This window comes from Stigmatopora nigra, chromosome 8 (genome assembly GCF_051989575.1).
Source record: "Stigmatopora nigra isolate UIUO_SnigA chromosome 8, RoL_Snig_1.1, whole genome shotgun sequence".
Lineage (NCBI taxonomy): Eukaryota > Metazoa > Chordata > Actinopteri > Syngnathiformes > Syngnathidae > Stigmatopora > Stigmatopora nigra.
In genome coordinates this window covers 11,166,080-11,189,063 of record NC_135515.1, presented here as the reverse complement: position 1 = coordinate 11,189,063, position 22,984 = coordinate 11,166,080, and the positions used below count along the sequence as shown (strand labels likewise).

Below are 22,984 nucleotides of genomic sequence, written 5' to 3'. Positions count from 1 at the left end.
ATCACAAATGATTTTTCTTGCCGTTTCCTCTCATCTTTTCCCTCCATCGCTCTTGTTCTCTCTGCATGGTTTCACCCATCATCCAGAAGAACATTGCTAATTACCCCGCGTCTCTGATTGAGGCAGCTCTCTCTCACTATCTCTTTATTTATCTTAATCGCACCCTTCTTGCTCTCAATCTATTTACAAATGACATACCGTATATACTATATATATTCATTATTTCCATTAATTAATCCTCTACACTTGTATATCCATTCTAGATTTCTTAAACTTGTATTTTCTGAGCCTTTTTTCCTTTTTTTTTGTCAATCATTCACCTGTCACAGATTCAGAGGTTGTGTTTCTGTCTCGGAGGAGAATGACACATCCTCATGCGTCAACAACATAGTTTGTCAATTCCCAGCTATTCTTAAAACGTCACATAAGACTATTTCACTAGCATTGCGTCTAATCGTCATATTTCCAAAACCATAACTTACAAAAGAGTGACACCCAAAAAAATCTACCATTGTTCAGTCATGATTCGAGAACAAACCATTTTCAAACCATGATATAGATCAATCATCCACAAAAAACAAGCCTTAAGCTTTTCTACGTCGCCTCTTCGTTGATACATTAATTAATTTCCGACTTTGCGTAATCCAAAACCAGTTATCATAAACAAGAAATAACACTAGTGGCAAGAGTCATGTTGGATGTGTCAAAACCAAACCAGTGTTGCCATAGAATGCAATAACAACACAGCCATTTTGAATGTGTCAGAATGGCAATCTTTAGTGTGAAAAGGCGAATCAAGTGCAGGAGTACATGTGGAGAACTTTCAATGTTCGCTTAGTGTAGTTCTTATGTATTTTTCTCTTGCCGCCAATTAGTATGTGAAATGAAATTCTCTTTCTAGAATTATTTTCCTTCATGGCTGTGACCAATAACCTACTACTCTCGTGGACTTGAAGAAGGCTCAATAGTTATTTAATTCTGGGTTCCCACCTACTTAAAATCTAACTTGATTTGTTGATTCACATGCCACTCTCCAAACCAATACACACCGTAGCGTGGCCTTTTCACAGATTTGTGAAGTCAATAAATAATAAATGAACCAGTTTCTTATAGAGGTTGACAATTCCGATTGAATAATATGCTTTTGGCTAATAACCATTTCACTCCAAAGGTGAGCTTGCCGATGGACATGACTTCCAGACAGATAAAAGGAAATATGTTGATGTACTTATGATATTCTTATTAATTGTATGTAGTTCCAATAATAGTACATTAAATGTACTACTCTGTGATAGTTTTTTTTTACTGGTGCAGAATTTTTGTAGTCCTTCTAGGAAGCCAGGCATTTTTATTCTCTCTGCCATCCAATTTAACATGTGTGCCAGTAACATATCGTGGTGTTTGCATATACTGTACATTATGTACAACATAACATTTTCAGTACCCAAACCAGCAAAATATTCCTCTTCCGTGCACACAAATAAATTGTATGGGGTTCTATTTATCTTAAAAAAAACGATATCTGTATTTATAACAATTTTAAAATCTGTCTTCCTACCAGAGGAGCAAAAAGAATTTGGCTATTCAATCTGATCGTAGGAAGCCAGAATTACTATGTTGTGAATGCTGTGCAAATATTACACCTCTGATTTTACCCCCTAGGTCAAGGAAACTATTTAAAGTAGCATATTTGAAAAACAGTGTGACTGTGATGTGTGTGTGTGTGTGTGTGTGTGTGTGTGTGTGTGTGTGTGTGTGTGTGTGTGTGTGTGTGTGTGTGTGTGTGTGTGTGTGTGTGTGTGTGTGTGTGTGTGTGTGTGTGTGTGTGTGTGTGTGTGTGTGTGTGTGTGTGTGTGTGTGTGTGTGTGCTTATCTCCATCCAAGTGGTGAAAATGTGTTCTTGCCAGATCAGTGGGATGTTGAAGGAATCCACATTTCACAGCTTGTTCACTTGCTACACCTGGCTATGTGACATCTTACATTTTCCAAGTGTGCTTGTCACAGATCAATAGCAAAGACATCAAGTTAGGATTTCACTCTACTCTTGGACACAAATGTCTCCTCCAATCTTGCCAACAGTTGAAGTGAAATCTGCAAAGGTTGAATTAATCTATATTAGTGCTGTTGTGTCCTCGTTTGCCTAGATTTTGTATATCTATACCAAAACAAATGTTTAAATTGGCTCTTGAATTTATATTACATTGCAATATTGTATTGCCACAAGTGAGTCTGGTCAGCACGTCTGCCTCACAGTTCTAAGATCAAGAGTTAAAACCCCGGTGCTTACACCCCTTCTGTGTGGTGTTTGCATGGGTCTGAATGGATTTTGTTAGGGCAATCCGGTTTCCTTCTATATCTCAGTTTTTGCCCAATGATTGAATGATGTTTGCGCAAGTTTTTACAATTGTGTCAGTTCAACTCACTAGCATTTTGTATTTTAATACAGAAAATGGAAAAAGAGAAGTTGTGACAATGCCAGAAGTCTCAGTTGAAAATATACTTAATGTCTTTTGTCGTCCATTCCTGTGTGGCTCTAATATTTTTACCTAGGTCTACAATGTCTTGTGTGTCTTGTGTCTGTCTTGCTACTGCAACCAAGACATTTCCCGAATACGGGATGAAATAAAGTTCTAACCTAACCTTACCTAGAAGATTAAAAGTTTGAAAGGATGTGAATACTACTGTAATTCCCCAGTTTCCAGAAAAATATTTTTTCCTTGTAAAATGAAAGTTATAATGTAAGATTCCCAAAAACATCCTCATGAGAAGATATTTTCTTTGTCATGTCACTGAACTTGAAAATTATATACAATTTAGTATGCAATTTAATAACTGCCTTAACAAAAAACTGCATAAGGATTTAAAAAAAACATATTTCTTTGAATTTAGTGATGTAAATCTCCAGTAGAGTGCAGTTTCAATTATATTTTAAATGTCACACACACACAAACGATGAAATGGGATATCCACATTGGCTGGACAGTAATTACCTACTGCCAGACTGACATTCAAAACTTAGTTAGTCTACTTGTTCAGTTTTTAATCACATTGTCATACTTCTTATTTTACATGGAACATGAGTTGGATTTAGTTCCATAATGCCATCAGCGGATGGTGCTAATGGCAGTTAGTGTGTAATTTGTGCCAGCGCTATTCATGTCACTTCATGCAATTTGCTTTGAAGGTGCGCTGCTAGATTACCCACCACCACCCCAATTTTGTCTTGGTATAAAATTAAGATATTTTGTTGCTAGTGATGTTTTTCTCCTCCATGTGTAAATTTAGGTAAACCATTTTTATATCACACTCCACAATGTTAATCTTAAATGTTATATTTGTACATTACATACAAAATAATACTTTGGAAATTCATTTATTTTAATATTAACTAATAAATGTTTATTCCAAATAAAACAAAAGCCATTTGAAGTTAATTCCATCCAGTAGTGTGATGTTCCCTCGGTTATCGCGGTTAATGGGGACCGGGACCACCAATATGCTTAATTTTAATCTAATTTATTTATTTTTTTATTATTATTATTATTTTTTACCCCCCTATATACAGTACACCATATATAATAGGGGTAGAGAGAGTGAAATTCATGTTATAACAAAAAAAACCTCTAAAATATGTTGTCTAAATGTAATATTTGTATTTTTTTTTCAACAAAAAAAAAAACGCGAAGCTCTGAATCCGCGGTGGCTGAACCGCGAAGTAGCGGGGGAACACTGTACTGTTTTGGCCATGAGAAATTATTTTGTCATCTAATGATGGAGATTATCTTTTTGGAATCCGACTAAAATATGTCAAAAGATTTCAGGGATTAGAGAGTTTTCTAGAATCCATTATATTTTACTTCCTACGCAAATTAGTTAATGTGAGAAATTTCCATGCTGGGTCAAAGGTATGGGCTTTAAAACCTCAGAGAATATTGTGTATGGTATCACAAACAAAAGAGGGATGACTTTTAAATTGCTCTATTGCTAGGGTGAAGGATATTGTAAACCCACTTACCAGTTGGATAGGCACAAGAGCATATTCACAGATGGGAATGGATGAAAAACTGGTGGAATGTGCAAAAACCAAAGGAGGCGCAAAACGTGTCTGAATGTGCGATGAAGCAATGAAGGACAGAATGAGTCAGCAGCACCTGTTTTTGGCGCTCTCTTACAGGACAGATGTTTCCCCAAGATTAAAATTCAAACTCACAGTTTAGTCATCTGTATCATGATTTCCATCCTCTGCAGGTGCTTTCATGCTTCCTGATCCTCTAGAAATGGCTTTTTTTTCTCCTTGCCACTCTAATGTTCAGCATGTCTCCGATTTTAATGAATGACACTGATAAACCAGGCTTATGGGAAAGGTTATGAGCCTGTTCTAAATTTAGCTTTGAGCAGAGTGAGTATTTATCAGAGTGTTTACAGCCGCCACAAGCCATTCATGGCGTTTCTATTTCCTCATCAATGTTTCAGCTGTGGATATCCTTCCCAATGCCAGACCGGTCATCTCTCATTCATTGCCACCACTAGGGACATTGTTTTATGAGCTAAGAGCAACTGGTAACACTAAACTGGTGTATTTAACTACCCATAGACAGTTTAACAATTGATAGCATGCTCATTTAAATGAGGAAAGACCTCAATCAAGATCTTGAGTTTGCAATTACTTTCATCGTGAAAGCAGTTCTTTAACTGTTTATTTATTTAACGGCCGTAATTGCCTTCTGGCTTGAAGGTTGTGTTACTCTTTTTCCCTTCTAAGCATTACTGGAGATCAGTTAGAAATGTTTACAAAGAGCAGCCTCCACTTTATTTCCAGGAGAATTGTTAGATCTAAGTATCTAACTGCTCATGGTTGAAAAGGGGATGGACAACATAATAATGTCAATTTGCAGCATTTAAGTAGCGTTAGTCAAAATTATTTTTCCATCCCTGGCACCACGTTAGCAATACAATGGGAACCTTTACAAGCCCAATCATGAATTAGCTTTTAACACCTTTTTATACTGGGGTATAATAAAGTGGCTAGATGGATTTGGAAAGAAAATTATACATCATTTGATATCTCAGCAGGAAAAATATTGCATCTCAGTTTTATGTTATTGCAAGACATTTAAAAATCTCTTAAAAATTTAGTCTATCTATATATCATTCTATAGCTATTTTAAAGAACTAATTCCAGTGGCTAATAATATACTACCTATCAGATTGCTGTGATCTAATGAGTAAGGACACCCTTCTGCATTGAACCCCAGCAATCAAGAAAAATAATGGCCAACTGTGTGTGCAAATTGCTCAAATTACTCTTCACTTCATGTTTCACTCCTTCCATGCCATCATAGTTAAAAAAAATATTATTTACTCACTAATGCTACATGAGTTTATCAGTCGTGTTTATTGTTTAAGAAACTTGATTAAGGTTAGGAGGGTGGCCAGGTGGTGCGAGTAGTTAGCACGTCGGCCTAACAGCTCCGGGGTCTTGGACTCAAATCCAGGTCACGTCCACCTGTGTGGAGTTTGCATGTTCTTCATGGGCCTGTGTGGGTTTCCTCCGAGTACTCCGGTTTCCTCCCACATTCCAAAAACATGCAGGATAGGCTGATTGGACACTCTAAATTGCCTCTAGATATGTGTATGTTGTCCGTCCCGTTGTGCCCTGCAATCGTCTGGCCACCGATCCAGGGTGTCCCTTGTTTCTCGCCTGGAGTTAGCTGGGATAGGCTCCAGCACCCTCCGTGACCCTATTGAGAATAAAGCGGTTCAGAAAATGAGATGAAATTAGATTAAGGTTAGGCCCACGTTAAGAGCTGCATGTAATTATGCTATCGGTCACTACTATTTTAAAATTAATTTATTGAAATATTTCAAAGAAGAAAGAGGAAATGAAGCTTTTTCAGATATTACTAGCTTTCAACATTCTTACCAAAGCTATGGAGAATTAAAGACACTGTGAAGGATGGTACAAGTTGTAACCCTTTCATCGTCACTACCATCACCACATAATGTTAAGGAACCCTTTCATTAATTAGACAAATGCTTCAATTTACTGCCACTAATTAACTGCTAACATCGGGATATTTAACCTTTTAAAGTGATCTCTTTGTTGAGCATAATCCTTGGAGCTGTTATTATACATAGTGCATACGTGATGCTTGCCCTTAACCTTTTCACTGAGTCTCTTGTCTATAGAAGCTGGTAATTGAGCTGTGAATAAAACCACCTGGCCCATTTGCTCTTCATGTTTATTGTGAAGGTTAATTAAGTCCTATCTTCGTGTTAGCACCATTTCTGCTTTTAGCTAAAGTCACATTGCCTAGTAGGTGAGAGCAAAGGAAGGACCCCATCGCTATGAAACATGGAGGCCAGGCAGGGTGATGGTGATATATATTTTTTTTAAATATTGGAACGACTCCCAAAAATATAGTTAGTATCAAAAGGCAATTTAACAACAATCTGAAATAAATCTTAGATAGGAGAAAACTGCAACAACGGTGCAATAAGAAACGAACAAACATGTACACAGACATGATAAGGTAACACTGATGTGGAAAAGACATAAGAAGAAGCCCATTGGTCGACAAACAAAGAGTAGGCCACAACAAGTGAAATTAATGGAGAATGATATGAAATGGAGAACGGTAACCTCAGTCTGCAGAAGGTTCCAACCTTGTGGACTTCCTGTGTGTGGCTCCATTTTTTTTTTTACCTAGTTCTACAATGTCTTGTGTGTCTTGTGTCTGTCTTGCCACTGCAACCAAGAAATTTCCCGAATACTGGATGAAATAAAATTCTAATCTAATCAAATCTATCTGACAAGACAATTTAAGGCACAAACATGAAATGAACCAAAACAATCAAGAAAATCGAACCCTAACAGATTGTGCATTGAAGTGGACAATCAACTTCAGTTCTAGGGAAAAATGGCTGATGATATGAGGTTGATACTAGGTATGCTGGGCCTACATGCAGCATGATGATGAAGGTCAAGTAGGTGAACAAAAGAGCAATATATCTTTTAATAACGGTCTGAAATTGTTTTTCGATCTATCCATCATCTGGAGAGCATATCTTTATTATGGTCATAGAAGGCGAGATAAACCTTGGGCTGTTCACCCTTAATTTGCATGACATAAATTAATGTACTATTGACCTATCCAATCATTGATGACCGCATTTTTGCAGCACAATGAATGGAAATTGTGTTTGTTTATTTTCTACTATTCTTAGATTTGCATGTCAATATCATGTACGAAACTCAGATGATGAATACTTGCTGATCATTCATGTTTCCGACGTTTTTTTATTGCAACATTATAGATATGGATTTGCTCTTCAACCAACAAATTCCATTCGCTGTTGTCATGGTATATTGTCCATGATCTTCCTATATGCTCACGATACTAAAAAATAGGAATTCTGATTTGCAAAACATGACGACTCAAATTCCAAAATCCATCAACTCATCTACTGCTATTTTGATCCCATTGGTTCTGTGACTTTTCCCATTAATAATCATTCTCTTCATTCAATCTTGGTTATCTGGAGCCTTTGGAAATATTACTAATAGCTGTTCAGAGCCTGTCTTGGCCCATACAAGGACATCGAGAGTTTCCGGGCATAACCTGCTGGTTCCTTCTCAGCAGTCAACCAAATTGCAATCTGTCACCAACACTAAAGTCCTACTGCATCTACAAATGCTCTTTGGTCTTCTTTTAATGCAGCACATTCGTTGAACCTAGAAAACGAGGGGAATCTAAACAAGGATTAAAAGATGGAGTATCTTTGCATAAATTTAATTGAACTGTATTGAAAGCTTCTGGTATGGTATTTTGTATCTCGTTATGGAAACATAAGACACAACCGTGCTAATCATCAATGATACTGAGAAACACGCCAATCTATCTGCTGACCTCCATTAAGCTTTCCTTCCACTTATATTGATCATATCTTTCATTTGCTGAGAACAACACTCAAGGCCCAAATGACAAACAAAAATATATATATTATAAATATTAAAAATAAGTCGCCAATAAATTAAGTATCACAAATATTTTTTCTTTGCGCCTTTAGTTACTATTATGAATAGAGCCCAAACAAATGTTCATTCTCTGAACTGTGGAAGCTTCATTGTACACGTCTTTAAATTGGGTAATCCTGCATTTACAAACCAATCAGTGTACTTGACTGACATTTTGCTGCAAAGTGCCTCATTGCAAAAACGTTGATTTCTGTTAGATTTGGCACAAGTGGGAATCAAACTCCTGTCACCATGACAGCAGTAGGACGCTCAAAGACGATCCAAGGTCATGATAAAGCAGTAAAAGAGCAAATTGTAGCTCATCTGAACAGCAGTCCATATGACTTTGACAGGAAATTAAACTGAGACAGCAAATTTCTTCTATATATGCAAAATGTAAAATAAAAACTGAAGGCAGGTGGTGTTATTGGTGCTGTTTTTATTTATCTTAGGGAAGGATTTGACACCAATAAATGCCAGATACTGTTGGCAAAAATATCATATTTTTAACTTTAAGTACTCAAAATAAAATAACACTTATCTGCGAAACCTCAATGTGTTAGTGTACATTAGATGATGTCAACATCATGTAAATAAAATCTTTGGGTATTACAGAGGTTTATTATAAATGTAATCTGCGAGATGTATCACAAAAATGCAGTTCTGAATGTCCTTGCAATGTAAATTTGATACTATGTACCACATTATACCCAAAAACTAAATTAAGAGGATGACATGAATTAACTGTCAGAGTGCAATTACACACATTATTCGAACCATGTTTTCCCTGACAAGAATATTGTTCTCCTGACATTTACTTGCAGGCTAAACGCATACAAATGTTGCACCTTCTGTTAAATTTCTGCAAACACAATTATTGTTCCAACCTCAGTCTAAGCAAATTGACTATGCTTTTTCACTCGCTAGTTGAGTTTATTTCCCTTTTCATTCAAAGATGTAAGTCACATCATTCAAGGTCTTTAACAAGGACAACAACTTTAAGTTGTGTGTCTAAATGGATGTTTACGAATTTGAAAGTAAGCAGGCATCGAATCAAGTTCATGGTTATTTTTAATGACAGTCGTTGATAGCGCTAATTTTATCCTCTTTGTTATTAGATTTGTTTCTGTGGGATTATTTAGTTATATTCAAACTGAGCAATGAAGTAGTCTTTAATTATCACTAGTAATGAATCCGATTTCCTTCGAGCTACCGGAAAAAAACTCTGATATTGGTAATACGGGGTCTAACTGTACATATCAGGGGTTCCAAGTTCAAGCAAAGTCAAGGTGTCAAAGGAGTAGATTCAGGACACTCTGTGAATGTGCTTGAGAGGCAATGCCAGACCGCGTGATTGAACATCCCTGGGGAGATTCGAAAATAACTATTCGCCAAGAGTCCCGTCAAACCTGACAGAAATTCAGAAGTACAAACATTTTCACAAGAAAATCAAGTGAACCAGAGAGGAGGGTCAACCATATGTTAGATTAGATTATATTAGATAACTTTATTCATCCCGTATTTGGGAAATTTCATTGTCACAGTAGCAAGGGGGTGAGAATACAGAGATACCGGAAAGAACATTTTAGACATAAATATATATATATATATATATATATATATATATATATATATATATATATATATATATATATATATATATATATATATATATATATATATATATATATATATATATATATATATATATATATATATATATATATATATATATATATATATATATATATATATATATATATATATATATATATATATATACATACATATATATATATATATATATATATATATATATATATATATATATATATATATATATATATATATATATATATATATATATATATATATATATATATATATATATATATATATATATATATATATATATATATATATATATATATATATATATATATATATATATATATATATATATATATATATATATATATATATATATATATATATATATATATTTATTTATTTATTTATGTCTAAAATGTTCTTTTATATTCGGTCTAACTATACAAACAAACTTTTAATCATGGTTTTAGAATTTTATTAAATCGATCTAGTAAAGCTGATTGGTCAGATATGCCTTCGATTGCAAAAGAAAAAGAAAAACGTAAAGCTTTATTCCGGTAAGTATTTTACTCCAGATATTGGCAGATTTTATACGCATATGAAGACATAAATTAATGCTTGACAAATTGACATAACACATGCTGAAAGTCATGAGCCCTTAGTTAAGTAATTTACAATTGGCATTTTTAAGAGGACTTTGTCTGCTTCAAGCATAGAGGTTAAGGAGAAGTGGAATATAATTTTCTTCTTTTTAATGTACTAACTATTTTTTAAAAGTATTTTTTACTTTTAATACTACATCTGAGAACACAACTGGAAATTGTGCTGTTTGGCTTTCTTCAAAAGGCCAGGTGAATGCATAAGAAGCACTCTGCGTTGTACTGTTAATAAATATATTTGAATAAGTTATATGTTTCTCATAATACTGTCTAAATATCTCATATTTAGAGTAATCAGGTTTTGGTGTATACATGATTTTTTTTTTTTTAATTGTAAAAGCAAAGTCAGGTGGGCTCTATCACGCGGAAATTATGGCATATCCTTCTAATTGGCTGTGACACTCCTTTGAGGAAAAAAAATAAACACACGCACACACACACACACAAACGGGCGCACACCCACACATATTTAGAGGCAGATAAACACTGACCAGAAGCAATCAGGTGAGACCGAAAGCTGGAGAGCCTTCACAGAAAGTTCCCTGCATGGATGGCTTGCAGCCATACCATCTGTTATTAACTATGTCCACTTTTGGCTGTTTTTTGTTGACTTTATGATTCATGTGGGTTAAATTGGGTCTAAATATACGCTTTTATCACTAAAAATTGTGCTAATTTAGGTGGCTGAGTTAGATGGAGTTGACTTTCCCTACCATGCACTGGTAAAATCACAGTCTAATAATGGTGGGCAGTGCATTTCAAGGCTTTTACACTTACCCTTCCTTTCTTTTTAAAAAGTACAACTTGAATTAAAAAGAAATAAACAAAACATGGCTGTCCTGCTTGCATAGTAAATTATCGTGTTCCTTAAATGTATGGGTGTCCAAACTGACTCAAGGGCCACAAGGAAAGCAGGATTCATTCCAACTAACAAAGAGGATACCGTTAAACCTCTATTTGAGTGACACCTCTATTTGAACAGCACCTCTTATAAAACGGCATCTTGGTGGAAGAACTGAAAAATAGAACGGCACCCTCTAATTCAAGGGTGTCAGACTTGGGTTGGTTCACAGGCCGCTTTGGCGTCAACTCGATTTCACGTGGGCCAGACCATTTTAGATATAATATTTAGACATTATTAATGAATGGATTAAAAGAACTGGATTAAAAATAAATTGTAAAATATCATAAGAAAACAATAATACTATAAAAATATGTGTGAATCATTGCTAATATTACTCTTTTTTTTAAATGATCAAAACTCAATCCGCCCAATGGTGCAGTGATTCTTCCGCCTGACTTTGGTGCAGGCAATCTGGGTTCGATTCCCATTCGGGAAGAGTGTGAGTGGTTGTCTGTCTCTCTGTATGCCCTACGACTGACTGGCGACCAGTCTAGGGTGTGGTATGCCTTTTGCCTGAAGACAGTTGGGTTAGGGTCCAGGAACCCCCGCAACCCTTTTGAGGATTGGCGGCATGGAAGATGAATGAATGAATGAGTGACCAAAACTCCCTTCCAAAGTCTTATGTGTAGTTACCACTATACCTGAATGGGTTAATTTGGTATATTGAGTCAAAAATATGTCAATTGTGTATGTGTGGGCATTGTCTTTTTGTTCTCATGTCATTCAATCATTTAAGCTTCATGAATTTCTAAGATGCCACTTTGTTTTATTGAATTGTATTTTGCGGCTGTAAATAAAGATTCCATTCGAAAAAAAAAATCTTCAAAGCATTCTATTTAACTCCATTGTAATTGTAAAATGTGAAATAATTTAAAAGATGATTTCTTTTGCATGTAAACATGTATTTAACAGCATGTTGACTTCCTTTCTTAAAATATGCACTGCAGCTGGAGCGTATGAGCTCGCTCGATTAAACCATCTTTTTATTTATTCATTGACCAATCCTGAGAATTCACAGGCCTGCAAGCGTACCGTCGCACCCTTTGCTCTTTTGATGTTCTATAAATATCTTTGTCATGACACATCCACTCAAAATCGTGCATCCTTTCATCTGTTGGAAATTTCTGCATCCTCGCCTTTTTTATTTGCATACAATCATTTAAAAATAGTCAGACAATGACAAGACATTCACTGTGAGTTGTACTTTACTTTTATATTCTGTTTTTTTTTAACTCTCAGATCCCTCAGATGTTTTAAGCTTTTCATTCTGACTTTAATTGTCCTTCTATCTTTTTTTTCTCTTCAAAAAAGTGTGCAAGGGATTAGTTATTGCCTGTGAAAAGACTCTGGATTAAGCATAGACTGCAATAAAAGAGGGTGATGAGAGGAAGGACATGATTAAGAGGGAAAAAAGAGTAAAATAGCAAGGCAAATTTTGTGTATCCATAAGCAAATACAAAATTATCCAAGGAAAGAAATATGCAAAGCATATTCACCATTATTTATTTGTCTGTCTTCAACTCGGAAGAGCAATAGAAGCAGTCACTGTTGCTGCACGACTTCAGTTTGGATCCTGAAAAATCAATATTTCCCAACCTTTTTTGAGCTGCACTTTTTGCATTGAAGAAAATATCTCAAGGCACACCAATCTCCTATATTAACACAATTAATTTGCTCTCATCCAAGTTTTATCATGAGGAATCAAATAAACCCCCCAAAAAGTATTTCAAAATCAAATTTCATCTCCAAAAGAGTGCAAACGACTTCAGTTTGAGTGATGTAAATATATATTTAGTAAAGATTTTAATCTCCTAATTTCATAACATTTCTTCCATTATTACTCAACGTCTCCTAATATTACACGAAACGTAATTTTATGCATACGCAGACGTTGCAAAAAGTTGATGCCCTTGAAAGCAAGCAAACTTCCGGGTCTGGTTACATAAAAATAAGCACAAAAATGACTCATTGACTTTTGTGATAGTATATCATATGACTTAATGTTCATCAAATTTTGATGTCCTAATACATGGCGGCCCAGTAGTGTGAGTGGTTTGCCTGTCAGCCTCACAGCTCTAGGGTCCTGGGTTCAAATCCAGATCACGTCCACCTGTGTGGACTTTGTATGTTCTCCCCAGGCCTGTGTGGGTTTCCTCTGGGTACTCTAATTTCCTCCCACATTCCGAATACATGCATCAAAGGCTGAATGGACCCTCTAAATTGCCACTAGGTATGAGTGTGAGCGTGAATGGTTCTTTGTCTTCTTATGCCCTGCGATTGGCTGGCCACCAATTCAGGGTGTTTCCTGCCTCTGGCCTGTAGACAGCTGGCTCCATCACCCCCCGCGACTCTAATGAGGATAAAGCGGTTCAGAAAATGAGAGATGTTGTAATACGATTTTTCTCTCGGAATATTACATTGCACGACTTCTTGGCAAACAAAATCCAGTGGGACATCTGACCATCGCTCACAGCTGGTTAGGAAACACTACAACTGTGAATTCATGTAATGTTCTCAAAACACAAGCAGCACATTGAACTTTTTGACAGAAACAAGGGCAACTTTACAACTACCAATGTGGGCCGAAAGATTAGCACTTCAACACCTGTCAAAAAAAAAAAATCCTTCACATTTATCATCACCGGCATTGCACGTGACCTCTTAGAAAGCCACGTGATGATACTTAACTCTCCATCCATCCATCTATCCACCCATTTTCTTTCTTTATAATATAACCGGCAAAGTAAAGAAAAGCTCCTAGTCACACAAAAAAATGCAAATCATAACATTTTACAACCAAACTACAATGAATTTCATTAACATCTGCGTAATCCTTCATTTTATATGAATTACAAGACAACCGGTAAGGATGATTTAGAATTTGTCTGCACAACAGTGGCTATATCTCCCCAAAGAATTATAATCACGTGATATTTAATCCATATATACAAATACATTGAAATTAATATTATGTCTTTGCACTAATCCTTTGAACTCAGATTCCAACTGTTGTGCTAATCCTACTTATTTTTAGACATCACAGGTGAGATTTATGTGACATTTGATGAAGATCGCTTTTTAAGGTCAGGCTGGGTCACGCGAGATGATGAGGGGATTTTGAATGTTGGTTATATCTTCTCCATATTCCCTCCTCTTTGATGCAGGCGAGTTCATTGACAGTTAATAGAACAGTAATTATACGAGCTTAATTGCCAGGGTATAGAAAATGTGGTGTGCAGGCGACAAATAATGAGATAAACAGAAACTAAATGCCATGTGACCCTGGATCAACAGCATTTATGACATTGGCAGACCTGTCTAATGCTGAATTTAAGACTATTGTCTAATTCTCATGCGCCTAATGTGTACTCGATTTGTTTCATTGGCCAATAGAAGACGTGTTGATGCATAGATAGTTGAAAAGAAAAGGAAATGCGTTATACTAATATAAATCAAGAGCATTACTGACAGTTTATTGAAAGTAGCTCAATAAATTCTCACACCAACTTTACATTTTAAAGTTGGGAATAGAGAAGTAAGGTTTAATTTTGATCATTCTTTTAGCACATTTCATTTAACCCAAGGGTGTTAAAGCGGGCCGCTTTAACGTCAACTTTCACATGAGCCGGACTATTTTTGATATAATATTTAGATTTTTTTTATAAATAGATTAACTGAACTGGAGTAAACTGAATATTCAGTTTTTATAGATCTAAAACAATGTTTATTTTAGCTTATTTTATATATATTTTTAGATTTTACAAAATGATTTTTGAACTAAAAACAGAAAAAATGATTAAAAAATGACAATTATTGATTTAAAAGGGGGAAAATAAGGAAATGTGTTAAACATCTATACTTTTCATTTTAATTTGATTCTAAAACAGAAAGCCGGCACTCATTATTTACTTTTCCGGGCCACACAAAATGATGCAGCGGGCCAGATTTGCCCCCCGGGCCGCTACTTTGACACCTGTGGTCTAGGGTGTAGTTTGCCTTTCGCACAAAGTCACCTGGATTAGGCTCCAGCAATCCCTGCAACCTTTTTGAGGGTGCTTAGTATGGTAGCTGAATTAATGAATGAAATCTAGTGCCATCAGTTGCACTGATCCGAGTGCATTCACAGGTTTCTCTGTTTAAATGAAATGGATGTTTCCCTCCATTTTTTCCATGACAAATATTTTACATAGGAATTGTTAAAGGTCCTACTTTCCCTGAAAGGGTTAAACAATCACACTGCACGGAACCAGGCCTCCTCACAATTAATTATTGATGCCATTGATATTTTTGCAGCACAGTATAACATTCCCCAGTTTTACTGTACCAGAGAGTAGTCTCACATCCAGTGAAGACATTTTGTCACGGTAGCATTAAAAAACAATGAAAATAAAAAATAAAACGGGATTACAAATATAACTCCCTGTTATACCTTTGCTGCAATTGTTCTTTGGGGCATCTCTGTGGATGTTTTTCTCAAGTAGTGTTCCGTAGTATAACATTTTAAAAGGCAGCACATTGGAACAAGGCCCCAGAAAATGTATTTTTTTCGTTGTTTCATGATTTTTAAATAAGGTTACAGTTAGGTCACTTGTGTCAAAGTTGCGGCCCGGGGGCCAAATCTGGCCCGCCGCATCATTTTGTTTGGACCGGTAGAGTCAATCACGAGTGCCGACTTTCTGTTTTAGGATCAAATTAAAATGAATGAATGAGTATAGAAGTATATTAAATCACCTGATTTTCCCCCTTTTAAATCAATAATTTTAATTTGTATATCTTTTTTTCTGTGTTTTTAGTTCAAAAATCATTTTGTAAAATTTAAAAATCTATTTAAAAAAGCTATAATAAACATTGTTTTAGATCTATAAAAAAACAGAATATTCAGGGCTTTTAATCCAGTTCTTTTAATCCATTTATTAAATAAAATCTAAATATTATATCTAAAATGGCCCGGCCACATGAAATGGAGTTGACGTTAAAGCGGCCCGCGAACCAACCCGAGTCTGACACCCTTGGGTAAGGCAGATTTGCATATATTCTGCAAGTGACAACAATTCTTTTCTAATTTTGATGAATAAATCCAGCTTACATAGTTACTGTAGACAAATGTACTCGTACACAGTTAAGTTTTCAGACCTTTACCATGTGTTTTTGTATTTTCGCAGTCAATTGGGGATTTATTTCTATGGATTGGTTGAATCCAGAGAAAGATATGCTGCCAGATACACATTCTAGAATTGTCAATTACTAAAATTAGTGAACTTTAAAACACAAAAAATAGAAGGTAAAGAACAGTTATTCACTTGATTAATACAAATGAAACAGACCTGCATACACAAGACTTCTATGTGGTCTCACTACCCTTTAAATTCCAATAAGCATGAATTTTCTTATAATTTCTGTGACGGAAATAGAGACTTGAAGGTCACTGCGTTTTTCACGCCCTTCTGATTTTTCACTGGCCTCTATAATGAACCAAGGAGAAAACTAGAGACACTGCCGAGAACTTTGATGTCATTTAGTTGTGCCTCACTTTCAATTCTATATGGTTTTACATAAATTTGATTCACCCATCTACTGGAAGGAAGTTTGTGAATTTAGTTTTGAAGTTTGGATAATTGTTGCCTTTAGTGTTAATTGTTAAGACAGAAATAATTTGAGTATATTCCTAACTCTTTCAGCTAATACATGCACTTTATTGTTTTTGATGTTATCAGTAATAGTGTACTTTATATACAATGACCTATAATCAAGGTGGCCCTGGCTGTTTAGTGTTTAGCACGTCAGCCTCACAGCTTTGGGATCATGGGATCAAATCCAGGTCATGTCCACCTGTGTGGAGTTTGCATGTTGTCCCTGGGACTGTGTAGCTTTTAACCTGGTACTCTGGGTTCCTCACACATTCCAAAAACATGCACTGAACACTTTAAATTGCCTCTAGGTATGAGTGTGAACATGAATGGTTGTCTGTTTCCTCGTGGCTTGCGATTGGCTGGCCACCTATTCAGCCTGTCACCTGCCGGTCGGCCAAAGTCTGCTGGGATATGTTCTAGCACCCCCCAATGTGCTCAGAAAATGAATGAATGAATATACATGATTATCTGATATTACTTTCCTTTCAATATGATTGTTTGCACAGTGCTCATTGAAATGTTTAAATCTTGGGAAATATTATTTTAATCCAAATCCAGCTTCTAAATTCTCCACAGAATCTAAGACCCTTCTGCTGTGTTTATTGGTCTTCATGATAGTCTCTTCACTTTAAACAGAAGACTATCACCGAGAAGGTGCATTTATACAGAGACTTGAATACATACTGGTTTATCAGTCAACATTGGATCATTCGGAGATTCTCACTGACCTTCTAGAGTGAATTTTCTGCCTTGAGAGTGAAGGGGCCAAATAATATTGCATACCCCACTCTTTAGGTTTTTATTTATTAAAAAAGTAAAAAATATCCAATACATTTCATTTCACTTCATAATTGTGCCCCACTTGTTGTTGATTCTTGACAACATCTCATCTCATTTTCTGAACTGCTTTATCTTCATTAGTCTTGATAACACATTTTAATTTTATATCTTTATGATTGAAGCTTGAGATGTGGCAAAAGGTTGAAAAGTTCAAGGGGGCGTAAATCTTGATGATGACACTCTAAAGCAGTAGTGGCTAATTCTGATTTCCGTATCACCCTCGTCTAGCACACCTGAATCTAATAATTAATTCATCAGCAAGCTGTCCAGAAGCTTCATACTGATCCCGATGATTTGATTCAGGTGTGTTGGTGGAGAGAGACATGGAAAACAGGCTGGATAAAGGCTCTTTTTTTTTTAATTATATGAATAAGCACAGGGCGGCTCGGTGGACCGAGTGGTTAGTGTGTCAGCCTTACAGTTCTGGGGTCCTGTGATCAATTCCAGGCCAATCCACCTGGAATTTGAAGGCTGACTGGACACTCTAAATTGCCCTTAAATGCCTCAAAGTAGGCTGGGATTGGCTCCAGCACCCCTTGCAGGATAAAGCAGTTCAGAGGATGAGATGAGATATGAATATGCTTCTGTTACATCATGAATAAAATGTGTTATTCATTTCTATTTAGAGGTACAGTGTAAAGCTATAAGCTGTTTTTTTCTTTCTTTTTTGTTGATTTCACCAGCTCAAGATAATAAGGTCTGATCATTATGATCTATTAAACAACTAATGCCCTCTCCACACCCAAATACTATTGTTTTGGAATTAATATTTGCTTTTTTGTTTTTGTCTTTCAGTCATAAGATATTTGGGTTGAAATTGTGACTTGGTATCAAGCTAAACCCGATCAAATTGGTTTGAATAGTTTTATAAATTTAGTAATCGCCCATGAATCGGCCCGTAAACTGTGAATCAAGATATGAATCGAATCATTTTCTGAGTGAATGATTCACACCCGTAACAGATACACAATGAATGTCTTTCGTGTTATTTCACCTGCAAACGGGTTCATATTATTAAAAAATGACTGCCAGGTTGATTTGTCATGGCAAAAAATATATACTGTGTGCTTGTTAATAAAGCAATGAAACATTTTCAAACATCCAAGATTAAGAATAGCACATGTTTCCTTGTGTATGACATATATGGTACAGGGTGAAAATCCTTCAATGTGACTAATAACACTGTAAGGTTCATGTTAGTCTTAATAAGAAACTAATTTAAAGGTCATTTGTAATGCAGTTCGTGCACTGTCGAACACTCGTGCGCGTCAAATGCGCGTGCGCTTTTGGAGCCGTGACGCGTGCCTGAGGGCGCGTGTGTGGCTTTTGCTCGCGTGCACTTGCTGGGATCGTACATGAGACTAGTGCTGCTCCTTGGCACTGGTCTCGGTTTGTTGACTTATTTCAGAATCGGACACGCGCGTGTGGACCGGAGAGTGACCCTGGCACGGTCACGCTTTGGTACTCTTCGCTGTACATTTTGGTTCATCTCCCAGAGGATACTTATATTGTCGCTAGTGGAGGACAGCTTGTCCGTTTGGACACCATGACAGACGCAAAGTGCCTTTTGAAGACACCAAGGTAAGGAGATCCTTTTTGTAAGGGGGAATTTAAAAAATAAAGAAATAAATAAACAAAATTAAAAATATACATATATTTATATAGAGATATTATATGTTTATATTGAGTTTGATTTATTTATTTATTTTCTGACTGGCACGACTTACACAGTTTGCAGTATTTTGACGCATTAAATATGATATGGTCCTAATTGAACAGAATGGCGACTCATTTAAGGATAACAACACTGGAATGAAGTCTGTTAAATCTCGTTTTTTTTCGTGCTGCAAATACAAACTGTTTAAAGCCAGCATTGCTGGGGCATCTATATTTTTTTTTAATAATGAATGCTCATCTCGTGCCTTAAGTGATTATTGTGAGATTTATCTTATTTTAAGTTTCTGCATGGGAAAAATGGGTTTGTGCGTGGAAAATCGCAGCTTGTTTTGACCATCTGAAACGCTCTTCTTTTAAAAGGGCAAAACAATCAGCATAGTTGGACCAGTTGTAGAAATACAATTTTAGAAATGATATAACTTCATAAGTTGTCACCATACAAAATTGTTTTGCAAGTAATATTTGTTGTTTTATGTTTTAATACTGAGTTAAGGACTGACCTTGAAAGAATTTGCAGTGGTCAATTATGTATTCTGACCAATGAATACCCTTACACAAATAAAATTGAGTATGTAAACAAATTTTATATGCATAAACTTAACATTACTAACATAACAATACAATGTTGCATGTTAAATTTATTGCAATAGTATCATCTGGAGCGAGTTTGTTTGTGTCACTTTCGTGCATGTGTTTACAAACATTTAAAATCTACGCTTGGCTAGTTATTTTTGAAAGAAAAAATAAGAGGGTCAGGTAGCGTGCTGCCTGCCCCAAGATTTAGCCAACAGGAACATAAATACTAACAAAAATAATCTATTAAAAAAAGCATTGTACTAATTTAAATTGAAATAAAATGGAAATTAAATTTCTGTGTTGTATCGAGTAAAAATAAAAAGTGAAAGAAAAAGAGAGCAAGAAAGAAAGACAGATAAGAAAGAGAGAGAGAGAGAGCGAGAGAGAGAGAGGGTTGAAAAGAGAGAAAGAAACTGTTCAGTGCAATAGTCATCTTTTTGTAAAATATCAATGGTGGGACAAGCCAATATTTCTTTGGCATAGTGACAAATTCTCAGCACCAATCTGGTAAGAATTGTCCTTGTTTGTTTTAGGGTGCCTTAGAGATAGCACATAATAGCAATCACATCCACTTATCTCCCATACATCATCTTGTCCCTCCATTCGGTGCTTACTTACTTCCTCTGACCTATTATTTGCTCCAGGGAATGTTCATTATAGGCTCAGATAGATGGTAGGGAATCTTCAAGCATTCAAAGGTAAATGCTTACAATTAGCTTTGAATGCATTCCAGGAAAACAACAACTTTCTTTTTGATAGGTACCATTGTCTTATTTCTAACCAAAAATTGATTTTATATATAAAAATCCATTGTTTAGTTCTTTTAAAACTGCCATTTGAAACAATAAATAACTTATTTTATTGTTTCATTTGACTATTTTGTTGACTGATGCATGTTTCATAATTTCTTTTCTGCTTCCAGACTGCATGTTTTTCATATTATATTGTGGTTCATTATTATTGCCTCCGTCATATTACCCTTCCATTTTTTTTTTTGCAATTCTTATGGTCTTCACAGTCATAGGGTGCTGGAGCCAATCCTAACTGTTATCAGGAGAATGAAGAATGAGATAGATAAGTAGCTTAGGAACTGGCTTATAGTATAAAGCAAGCAACATCAAGATCTTTCTTTGATTGGGCTGACAATCTTGGCTCGTCTTTAAATTTCTCAACAGAGACAGTCAATATGTTAGCTTAGTGGCCAGTACAACCACAAATAGGATTTTCCAACTACTGCATGTTCTGGAACTCCAACTTACCTACTGGGGAAGGAAGGAACTCATTCAAAGTGTCAGTTTGACCACACATGACGGACCGCTTGCTGCTTAAGTCAACGCCAGTCCTTCCTTGTAATCTCTCTCTATCCCTTCCTTTTTTTGCCTTGCAGTAACTTCCAATCATCTGCCATGTTTGAAGACTCGGAGTCTGCGGAGGCAGCGCGAAGCAGCACAGAGAGTACCGTGTCCTCCGCAATCAGCGCTTGTAAAAAGGTAAGAAAAAGACAATGGAAGTTATTATAACCTCGTATATGCGAGTTCCTTTAGGTCAGTGGTCTCAAACGGGTCCACATAAGGCCGCAGTGGGTCCTTGTTTTTGTTCCAACCGATCCAGTGCTGACATTTTAACCAATCAGGTGTCTTTAAAATAAATAGCACCTGACTCTAAATAACTGATTGCACTTGCAAAAGGTATCCTTGTTGAGTTGGAATGAAAACCTGCACCCACTGCTGCCCTTTGAGGACCGGTTTGAGACCACTGCTTTAGGTTGTCCGATGCAGGGGTCCTTCTTATAATGGTTATAGTGGTTTTACACCATTTGGTTTGTTTGGCCATAGCTTTTCATTTCTTTCTTGTGATATATGACAGGATGTTGGTGAAGTACAATAAGAGCACCTGCCAGGCTATCAGGTCAACCTTGTAGATTTATCATCTCCCTCTTTCTTGTAGAAAGGAGCAGAGCTATGAAATAGCACCGGATTGGGCTGCAAACCAGATTGAATTTCCATTTAAAGCGTGTGTGGGTTTAGATGTGTCTTAGTTGGTATGTTTGCATGGAGTTGCTGACACTTCTTGTGCATTTTCGCCTGCAACTTTCAATGTTGACTGCATACCACTTGAAATGTCTATAAATTCTCATTTTTGAGTTGCAAGTTCTGCTGAGGTATGGCAGCGGGCTTTTATTATGCAATTGCCTATACTGAAATCAGCCTCTTCTTTGTCACTATTGCCTGGCTAAGGGTACATACAGATGGTCCCTTCACCAGGGTGCTGACATAAGAAGCCATATGTCACTAAAATACACAGAGAGAATGAGCATGTTGTATACGTAATATCTACTATTGTCTTTTAATATCAGCATGCATGACCCATCAATACCTACATTAAAAATAATAGGCCTTGGGTCATTTTTTTACCCTATAAAAAGATCTCAAGTTAAATGAAAGACAAAACAACACTTAAGAATACAACTGAATACAGCAATACTTTGTTTTACTGTATATCAGTTGTCCACATTCTCTTACATGGTAAATATTTCACAGAGTGCCCCCAAAAACATTTATATTTCTAAATCATTTTAAACTAGAACATGAAGTACAGATTTTCCTGCAAAAGCTTATAAAACCTTTAATGGCCTTGTGATATACAAAGTGGCAAAAGCTGTTTCAACACCTTTCACATGCTGGTCAAACCAAGTGACAAAAGAGATAAATATCCCTTTTTAACATGCAAATGAGAACTATTCACCATTATTACTGTTTCATGATATTCACATCCGTTATAATGGGAAATGATATGCAGGTCACAAAGATTTAGCCCATTTTGTAGGGCAGTGTTTCTCAACCTTTTTTGAGATGCTGAAAATCTTTTAATTTAAAAATATATCACCTATATTAACAATAGTCATTCTCATCCAAGTTTTATCAGCAGAAATCACAGAAACCTCCAAAATTATTCAGACCCTGAACAAAAAATTCCAGTTAGAGTGATGCAAAAATAAGTAATGTCATGTTTTTAATCGCAGCATTTTAGGACTTTTCTCCAAATGTGACTTCAATCTCCAAATATGCAA

General features: G+C 35.9%; 1 protein-coding gene across 2 annotated transcripts in view; it reads left to right on the top strand.

Annotated features, from left to right (window-relative positions):
• Positions 1 to 18,934: 18,934 nt before the first annotated feature.
• Positions 18,935 to 22,984, top strand: part of sphkap (SPHK1 interactor, AKAP domain containing) — a 30,640-nt gene continuing 26,590 nt past the window's right edge. The window contains exons 1-2 of one of the 2 annotated variants that reach the window (XM_077722730.1): positions 18,935 to 19,242; positions 21,302 to 21,404. In XM_077722730.1, coding sequence (XP_077578856.1) covers positions 19,208 to 19,242; positions 21,302 to 21,404 — 138 coding nt within the window. In that variant the 5' untranslated portion in view covers positions 18,935 to 19,207. The remainder of the gene's footprint in view (positions 19,243 to 21,301; positions 21,405 to 22,984) is intronic. The other variant, XM_077722731.1, reaches the window with a different exon arrangement.